A 10668-nucleotide genomic window follows, 5' to 3' on the forward strand; every position below is an offset into this window, starting at 1 on the left:
ATGACTGTACTACCCAAAGCAATCTACAGATTCAATGCAATCCCTATCAAACTACCACTGGCATTTTTCACAGAACTAGAACAAAAAATTTCACAATTTGTATGGAAACACAAAAGACCCCGAATAGCCAAAGCAATCTTGAGAACGAAAAATGGAGCTGGGGGAATCAGGCTCCCTGACTTCAGACTATATTACAAAGCTACAGTAATCAAGACAGTTTGGTACTGGCACAAAAACAGAAATATTGATCAATGGAACAGGATAGAAAGCCCAGAGATAAACCCACGCACATATGGTCACCTTATCTTTGATAAAGGAGGCAAGCATATACAGTGGAGAAAAGACAGCCTCTTCAATAAGTGGTGCTGGGAAAATTGGACAGATACATGTAAAAGTATGAAATTAGAACACTCCCTGACACCATGCACAAAAATAAACTCAAAATGGATTAAAGACCTAAGTGTAAGACCAGACACTATCAAACTCTTAGAGGAAAACATAGGCAGAACACTCTATGACATACGTCACAGCAAGATTCTTTTTGACCCAGCTCCCAGAGAAATGGAAATAAGAACACAAATAAACAAATGGGACCTAATGAAACTTAAAAGCTTTTGCACAGCAAAGGAAACCATAAACAAGACCAAAAGACAACCATCAGAATGGGAGAAAATATTTGCAAATGAAGCAACTGACAAAGGATTAATCTCCAAGATTTACAAGCAGCTCATGCAGCTCAATAACAAAAAAACGAACAACCCAATCCAAAAATGGGCAGAAGACCTAAATAGACATTTCTCCAAAGAAGATATACAGATGGCCTACAGACACATGAAAGAATGCTCAACATCATTAATCATTAGAGAAATGCAAATCAAAACTACAATGAGATATAATCTCACACCGGTCAGAATGGCCATCATCAAAAAATCTAGAAACAATAAATACTGGAGAGGGTGTGGAGGAAAGGGAACTCTCTTGCACTGTTGGTGGGAATGTAAATTGATACAGCCAGTATGGAGAACAGTATGGAGGTTCCTTAAAAAACTACAAATAGAACTACCATACGATCCAGCAATCCCACTACTGGGCATATACCCTGAGAAAACCATAGTTCAAAAAGAGTCATGTACCAAAATGTTCATTGAAGGTCTATTTACAATAGCCAGGACATGGAAGCAACCTATATGTCCATCGACAGATGAATGGATAAAGAAGATGTGGCACATATATACAATGGAATATTACTCAGCCATAAAAAGAAATGAAATGGAGGTATTTATAATGAGGTGGATGGAGTTAGAGTCTGTCATACAGAGTGAAGTAAGTCAGAAAGAGAAAAACAAATACAGTATGCTAACACATATATACGGAATCTAAGGAAAAAGAAGCCATGAAGAACCTAGTGGCAAGACGGGAATAAAGACACAGACCTACTAGAGAATGGACTTGAGGATATGGGGAGGGGGGGGGTGAGATGTGACAGGGTGAGAGAGTGTCATGGACATATATACACTACCAAATGTAAAATAGATAGCTAGTGGGAAGCAGCCGCATAGCACAGGGAGATCAGCTCGGTGCTTTGTGACCACCTACAGGGGTGGGATGGGGAGGGTGGGAGGGAGGGAGATGCAAGAGGGAAGAGATATGGGAACATATTGTATATGTATAACTGATTAACTTTGTTATAAAGCAGAAGCTAACACACCATTGTAAGGCAATTATACTTCAATAAAGATGTTTAAAAAAGAAAAAAAAGAGATCCAATAATGCTAGAGACAACCATGATAGACAAGACACTGCAGAATCTATGACAAGCAGATACCTGGAGTTCTAGAGCAAAAGATGCTTTCTGCAGTACAAAACTATCATGTGAAAAGCAGCTCCTGGAAAAGTCCTGATCCCTACTAAATACTGAGCTTCTAATCATGAGACACCAAGTAATGGTGTAATTTAAGTGACAGGGAGCAAACCCTGACTCCAGTGACAGCTACCTCTGTTACACAAATGCCATTCCCTCAGCTCATGCCTATGGCCTCATGGAAGGTTCCCTGAGGAAGGCAACTCAAGACTGACTAACAGATGGACTGGCTTGATATGTTGGCACAAGTTAAAAAAACACTTGTTGCTGCCATATAATATCACTCAGTTTTCCTTAAATGATGTGGTGATAGGAAAATCTCCCAGTGAACAGAGCTTAGAGCAGTACACTTACTTCTCTCCTTTGTATGGAGGTAGAAGTAGTACGAGGTAAAGATATACATGGACTTGTGGGCAATGGCAAATGTCTTGGTGGGTTGGTTGGTAACAGGACTGTAAAGAACAAGATTGAAAGACTGCAGTCATGGAGGTCTGGGACAGGGACATGGGAATGGAACAATGGGAATGGGTACAAAGTATTCAAATCTTTGGTTATGAAGTCATAACCAAAAAAAATGTTGAAGATCCTCCATGCTCATCAGACAATACCTAACACAGAGGAGGCATTAAACAAAAAGGTGGATGGAATAATTTATGCAGTGGACATCAGTCAACCTTGCATAACAGAAGAAAGAATAAATTAGACATGATGATAGAGATAAGGAAGCTGTGCATGAATCCTCCTGAGTGGGCTCCCTCTAACTAAGGCTAATCTACCTACAACCACTACTGTACCTGTTCATGGACACATTCTTTGTTGGATTTTCTTAATTTCCTGTCTTACTCTCCCTACTCCCCCACCTTTTCTTCCTGAGATGCCCACCTAAATATACAACCTTTATCTAAGTCCTTATCTCAGTATGAGATACAACTTTCCAATGTGAGCCAGGAAGAATTAGAAAATATAAACAGACCTATGACAAGTAATGAAGTTGAAACTGTAATTTAAAATCTTCCAACAAACAAAAGTCCAGAATCAGATGGCTTCACGGGCGAATTCTATCAAACATTTAGAGAAGAGCTAACACTGATCCTTCTCAAACTCTTCCAAAAAATTGCAGAGGAAGGAACACTCCCAAATTCGTTCTACGAAGTCACCATCACCCTGATACCAAAATCAGACAAAGATATCACAGAAAAAAAGAAAATTACAGACCAATATCACTGATGAACATAGATGCAAAAATCCTCAAAAAAATACTAACAAGCAGAATCCAACAACATATTAAAAGGATCATACACCATGTTCAAGTGGGATTTATCCCAGGAATGCAAGGATTCTTCAATATATACAAATCAATGTGATACATCATATTAACAAGTTAAAGAATAAAAACCATATGAACATCTCAATAGATGCAGAAAAAGCTTTTGACAAAATTCAACACCCATTTATCATAAAAACTCTCAAGAAAATGGGCATAGAGGGAACTTACTTCAATATCATAAAGGCCATATATGACAAATCTACAGCAAACATCATACTCAATGGTGAAAAACTGAAAGCATTTCCACTAAGATCAGGAACAAGTAAAGGATGCCCACTCTTGCCACTCTTATTCAACATAGTTTTGGAAGTTCTAGCCATGGTAATCCGAGATGAAAAAGAAATAAATGGAATCCAAATTGGAAAAGAAGAAGTAAAACTGTCACTGTTTGCAGATGACATGATACTAAACATAGAAAATCCTAAAGATGCCACCAGAAAACTACTACAGCTAATCAATGAATTTCATAAGGTTGCAGGATGCAAAATTAATGCACAGAAATGTCTGGCATTCCTGTACACTAACAACAAAAAACCAGAAAGAGAAATCAAATAAACAATCCCATCTACCATCGCAACAAAAAGAAAAAAATACCTAGGAATAAACCTACCTAAGGAGGCAAAAGATTTGTACTTAGAAAACTATAAAACACTGATGAAAGAAATCAAACATAACATAAACAGATGGAGAGATATACCATGTTCTTGGATTGTAAGAATCAATATTATGAAAATGACTATACTACCCAAAGCAATCTACAGATTCAATGCCATCCCTATCAAACTATCAATGGTATTTTTCACAGAATTAGAACAAAAAATTCTACAATCTGTATGGAAACACAAAAGACCCCGAATAGCCAAAGCAATCTTGAGAAAGAAAAACGGGGCTGGAGGAATCAGGCTACCCGACTTCAAACTATACTACAAAGCTACAGTAATCAAGATAGTATGGTACTGGCAGGCACAAAAACAGAAATACAGATCAGTGGTACAGGATAGAAAGCCCAGAGATAAACCCACGCACATATGGTCACCTAATTTTTGACAAAGGAGGCAAGAACATACAATGGAGAAAAGACAGTCTCTTCAATAAGTGGTGGTGGGAAAACTGGATAGCTACATGTAAAAGAATGAAATTAGAACACTCCCTAACACCAGACACAAAAATAAACTCTAAATGGATTAAAGACCTAAATGTAAGATTGGATAAAACTTGTAGATGATAACATAGTAAAAACACTCTTTGACATAAACCACAGCAAGATCCTTTTTGACCCACCTCCTAGAATAATGAAAATAAAAACGAAAATTAAAAAACGGAACCTAATGAAACTTAAAAGCTTTTGCACAGCAAAGGAAACCATAAACAAGACAAAAAGACAACCCTCAAAATGGGAGTAAATATTCGCAAATGAAACAGTGGACAAAGGATTAATATCCAAAATATACAAACAGTTCATGCAGCTTAATATCAAAAAAAACAAACAACCCAATTAAAAAATGGGTGGAACATTTAAATACACATTTCATCAAAGAAGACATACAGATGGCCAAGAGGCACATGAAAAGATGCTCAACATCACTAATTATTAGAGAAATGCAAATCCAAACTACAATGAGGCATCACCTCACACTGGTCAAAATGGCCATCATCAAAAAAGCTACAAATAATAAATGCTGGAGAGGGTGTGGAGAAAAGGGAACCCTCCTACACTGTTGGTGAGAATGTAAATTGATACAGCCACTATGGAGAACAGTATGGAGGTTCCTTAGAAGACTAAAAATAGAACTACCATATGACCCAGCAATCCCACTACTGGGCATATACCCTGAGAAAACCATAATTCAAAAGGACACATGTATCTCAGTGTTCATTGCAGCACTATTTACAGTAGCCAACACATGGAAACAACCTAAATGTCCAATGTTAGATGAATGGATAAAGAAGATGTGGTAAAAATATACAATGGAATATTACTCAGCCATAAGAAGGAATGAAATTGGGTCATTTGTAGAGATGTGGATGGACCTAGAGTCTGTCATACAGAGTGAAGTGAGCCAGAAAGAGAAAAACAAATATCATATGTTAACGCATATATGTGGAATCTAAAAAATCGTACAGATGAACCTATTTGTAGGGCAGGAATAGAGACATGGACATAGAGAATGGACATGTGGACACAGTGGGGAAAGGGGAGGGTGGGATGAATTGGGAGATTAGGTTTGACATAAATAGACTACCATGTGTAAAATAGATAGCTAGTGGGAACGTGCTGTATAGCACAGGGAGTTCAACTCAGTGCTCTGTGATGACCTAGATGTGGGGGAAAAGGGGGAGGGAGGTCCAAGAGAGAGGGAATATAGGCATACATATGCTGATTCACTTCATTGTACAGCAGAAACTAACACAACATTGTAAAGTAATTTTACTCCAATAAATAAATAAATAAATAAAATATACAACCTTTACCTAAGTCTTTATTTCAGTATGATTGTGAGAGGAACCCAATTTAAGGATCTGATATTGCAAGGTTTTTCTAAGGGTTGGAAATAACACTCAAAAATACACCAAGAAAAATTCTGGTACATTTTAGCACCCTTGAAATGGTGATATTATACATGTGCTAGAATTAGTACCTGAAGTTCATTGCTAGATATTGTGCTAAATTGTATGTTATCTCTAATTTGCACAATAATTCTACAATACAGATACTTATTTTCCTAATTTTAAGTAAACTTTAAGTGATAACATCAGCATGACATAACCAAGTACATGCTAAAGTTAATATATGAACCTAAGTCTGTCTGAAACCAAAAACTGTGTTTTTTGGTATTATACTATGTTACCTCTTGTTTAAAAAAAAATTAGTTAGCATGCCCTCTGGATTCATTCATGTTGTCACAAATGGCAGGATGTCCTTTATATGGCTGAATAATATTGCATTATATATTATATTTGTATATATATATATTCCATCACTCATATATATCACATGTGTATGTGTATATATATACATCATATTTTCTGTATCCACTCATCCAGCAAAGTACATTTAGGTTGTTTCCACATCTTGCTATTGTGAATAATGCTGCAGTGAAGTTGATTTCATAGATACAGAGAAAAGAATGGTGGTTGCCTGGGGCTGAGGGAAGGGGAAATGGGGTGATGTAGGTCAAGGGGTACAAATTTTCAGTTATAAGTTCTGAGTCTCTAATGTACAGCATGGTGATTAGAGTTAAAGAATATGGTATTGTATACTTGAAAATTTCTGAGAGTAGATCTTAAGCATATTCACCACAGGGAGGGGAAATGAGATAACTATGCTAATTATGTAAGGTGATGGATGTGTTAATTATCGTGATTTTGGTACTTATTCTACAATATACATGTATATCAAATCATTACATCATACATCTTAAATATATGCAATTATATTTGTCAACTATTCCTCAATAAAGTTAAAAAAACAACAAAGTATATCAGCCATCTGGATATCTAAAGGAAAAGTTCAGGTGCAGTATTAAGCTAAAAACCCTGATTTCTAATGTAGTCATAGCATATTTTAATGCTGCACCAATAATAAAGACTATTTTATTTTCTTTCAAAGGGAAATAGAACATTAATTTTTAAAGATTACACAAATAAATGTAGTAAAACTCCATCGGGGGAATTAAAAATAAAAGTTTTTAAGTTTTTATTTCTATTGTCTGAAATGATATATAAATAACTGAACCATATCTTTATTTCATTGATGCTTTTTCATGCCATGGTAATTTAATACAACATACTAAATCTCTCAAGCTAACCAATTAATTTGAAGTATGAATTATAGTGCACTTATCACATTCAATACACATATATGCATATCAATCATAAAAGAATAATCAAATTGCATATGATGGCAACCAAACACAGTATTTATTTGGATGGTTTATTTTAAAACAGTAGTAAACTTTTCATTTTTCTTTATCATAAAACCTTTTCCTATATATCTTATCACCTAGTGAGAAATTTTCAACAATATGTTTATTATTCATGTCATAAGTTGACCTATAATGTGATACATACATGCAGTGGTTAAAAGTATGGCCTGTGGAGCCAGGAAATTCTCAGTTTCAAATTCAGCTACACCACTTGTCAGTCATGCAATTCAAGGTAAATAACTTTACAACTCTGAGCATCACTTTCCTCACCTACAAAGAGAGATATAATACCTCAGAAGTCTTTTGTGTGTGTTAAATGAGATAAACTATGTATATCATTCCTTACAGGGTGTGGCAAACAATAAGTAATAAAGTGATAATTACTATTGTTTTCTTCCCTTTATGTTCTTGCTGCTATTAGTTAAATTTTTATTTAAATGTAAAAATATTTTTATTAATCTTAAAATCTCACTTTATGAAGACCATTTTTTCACTATCTGTCCTCCTTCATTTATTAATTTCTCTGGTGCTCTCTCTCGCTCTCTCTCTCTCTCCCCACTCCTTCTGGGGCTCCCATAATGCATATACTGATCTCTTTGATGGTATTGCATAAACCCCTTAAGCTTTCCTCACTCTATTTCGTTCTTTTTACTTTTGTTCCTCTGATTGCATTATTTCCAGTGATATGTATTCAAATTCACTGATTCTTTCTTCTGCTTTAGTCTGCTGTTGAAGTCCTGCAGGAAGTTTTTTCAGTTCAGTTACTGTGTTCTTCAGCTCCATGCTTTCTATCAACATTTGGTACTTACAGCATTATCTCTCTCTCTGATGAAATTCTCACTTTGTTCATGCAATGTTTTCTTGACCTTGGTAAAAATCTTTATGACAGTTATTTTGATTTCTCTGTCAGGTAAATCATGTAATTCCATTTCTTTAGAGTCAGTTTCTGATAGTACACTAGGTGCTAAGGAACAAAAATTAATAAGAAACCATCACTGACTTCAAGGAATTTTCAGTGATAAGGAAAAGGAAAGAGATCATTAAATGACTGCAATGCAATAAAAACTATCATAGCAGAGGCCTGTAAATCATAGAAGAGGTGCCTGTAAATATACAGGTAGAGACGGCCAAACCTGCCTGGGAGGTGCTGTTTCTCAGAGGAAGAAATGCTGGCCTGAGTCTGAATTAACATTTTACCAAGTAGAGAAAGGCATCTGGGGCACAGAGAAAACAGCATCTGCAAAGGTACATAGACTTGAGAGAAGTTGGTGGACTGGGGAACAGCAAGCAATTAAATATGGCTTTTTATCAAAGCTAACAGAAAATTAATCTTTCCACATCTTTTTAATTGTTGGTAAAAACAACCATGGTACTTAAGGTTCAGAGAACTGTCATATAACTGGAATATCCCTTCAATCACACACACACACACACATGCAAGCACATTATTCAAAACCAAAAATAATCAACAATTGTTTATAAAACAAAGTTATGTTTAACTTTCTCATTAATATTTTCAACATATTCTGAATACCTACTATGTGCTTATATGCCATGCAGAGTATGAGGCTCAGATATAAAGAAGTTAACAAGATTCAACTACTACTGGGTGGAAATTCACAATTAAGCCCTGTTCTCCCCTATCAGAATACTCACAGCATTTGCTGTTTACGAAGTATATTACTTTTTCTGTTTTGTTTGTGTTCAACTGAATCTTTTCTTTAATTGCTTCTTTATACAGAAGACTGCTCTCAGAAAGACTAAAAACCAGGTACACAGTAGACATTGAATAATTAATAATTTATCAAGTATTCAAATTATATTAGTTTTATCCCAAAAGAAATAATATCTGGGTAAGTATTTGATAAAATATAAGGTACTGCATAAATGTTCATTAGTACTACCATTATCCTTCTAATCATTTATCACAACAAAAACATAGCACTTCATTTTTAAGTATTTCCAAGTTAATTCATTCAAAATAGATCTTTCCTGAGAACTTATTTCATTATGGTAAAAAATTAAATGGGTTCAATCACACTAAATGGTCAGATGGCATTAGAGTCCAAAAACAACTCACTAGACAAGCTCATAAGAAAAGTCCTTTGATAAACTTACCACTTTCAAAGCAAGCATCAAAGATAAGATGTCCTTTCTTGGGCTGTCCAAAGTATCCAGTTGGAAGCACCATATATTTGCTCACATTCCCTCCGATGGTATCATCATTTCCCAGATCATTGCCTATTGTTCAAAAAATTGGCTCATGTTAAACAGAAATCATAATGCATTTAGTAACAGAAGTCCAATAAAATTTTTATCATTAATTTCCCCCCTCCCCTGTAATTTGGTGCTTATCCAGGCATTAAAAAAATTAACCACATATTGTGGTAGAGTAGAAAGAGAATAGATTTTTAAACCAAAAAGATATGGGCTCAAATCTTATCACTACTACATATTAATTCTCTGTGTCACAAAGCAATCAACCGAATCCCTTTAAGCCTCAGTTTCTCTCATCCACAAAAAGGGAATGGTAAAACTCATATTTCTAAATTGTGTTATGAGAATTAGGTATGAAAAATATCTAGTATAATTACTGAAATGCAAAAGATGTTTGTATTGCAGTGCACAAGTGAGACTCATTGTAAGAGGCAGAGCTGTAAAAGAAAAAAAATCCTCTACACCTGGGGGAAGAGCAGCAAACAGTCCTGGGCCTAAGACTATATATCAACATTATTGAAGGTCCCCTACCCCTGGGGAAGGAGTAAAAAACAATCTCTCACAAAACATATCAAAGATTCAAAGCAGAATTAAAAGAGGAAAGAGAAGTGGGATCACTAAGAAAACTCCACTCCAAGACCAGAACATACAGGGCCTGCCTAAGACCTAGGCTAGACCAGTATAACAGAAACAATATAGCAAGCACTGGATAACAAACAAAGCAATTTAATTCTAGCATAGGGACAAAAGCATAGATAGAAGCCCCCTCTGTAATAGGAGTATCCAAGGGAAGGACAAAAGTTTAGGGTGGAGCAGAACATTGAAGAAAAACCCTCAATCACCCTAGCCCTTTCCTTCATGAATAAAGTATCACTAGAAGCATATGAAGCCAGTGGCAAACTGAAGACAACCATAGCAACAATGAAACTCAAGCCAGCTTAACTCCTGACTGGGTAGATATAAGCCCTCAAACAAATGCACCTAGGAGAAGAGGTGCAAGCATTGTGACATATAATATTTATATCATTCTCTACAGTTCTACATGAGTTATACAGTATTCAATAAAAAATTGTGGAACATACAAAAAACTCAAGAACAAAACAACCTACTATCTTGGGAGAAAAAATAAACAGAACTAAATTCAGAAATGACCAGATACTGGAATTATCAGACAATAAATTTAAAATAACTAAGAATAATATGTTAAATTTTCTAGTAGAAAATGAGGACAAAAATGCATGAACAAATGGAGAATTTCAGTAGAGATGGAAATTACAATAATAAGCCAAAAGGAAATGCTAAAGCTAAAAAACACAATAAAAGAGGTAAAGAATGTC

The 10668-nt window shown here is 35.4% G+C and overlaps 1 protein-coding gene across 1 annotated transcript in view; it reads right to left on the reverse strand.

The window, feature by feature from the left end:
- AGBL4 (ATP/GTP binding protein like 4) overlaps nt 1-10334 on the reverse strand; it is a 1270110-nt gene extending 1259776 nt beyond the window's left edge. Inside the window, exons 1-2 of the mRNA XM_036855931.1 lie at nt 10313-10334; nt 9233-9355 (exon numbers count right to left, since the gene is read on the reverse strand). Coding sequence (XP_036711826.1) covers nt 9233-9355; nt 10313-10334 — 145 coding nt within the window. The remainder of the gene's footprint in view (nt 1-9232; nt 9356-10312) is intronic.
- Nucleotides 10335-10668: the final 334 nt, after the last annotated feature.

Source organism: Balaenoptera musculus, chromosome 1, assembly GCF_009873245.2.
Source record: "Balaenoptera musculus isolate JJ_BM4_2016_0621 chromosome 1, mBalMus1.pri.v3, whole genome shotgun sequence".
In the NCBI taxonomy this organism is placed as follows: domain Eukaryota; kingdom Metazoa; phylum Chordata; class Mammalia; order Artiodactyla; family Balaenopteridae; genus Balaenoptera; species Balaenoptera musculus.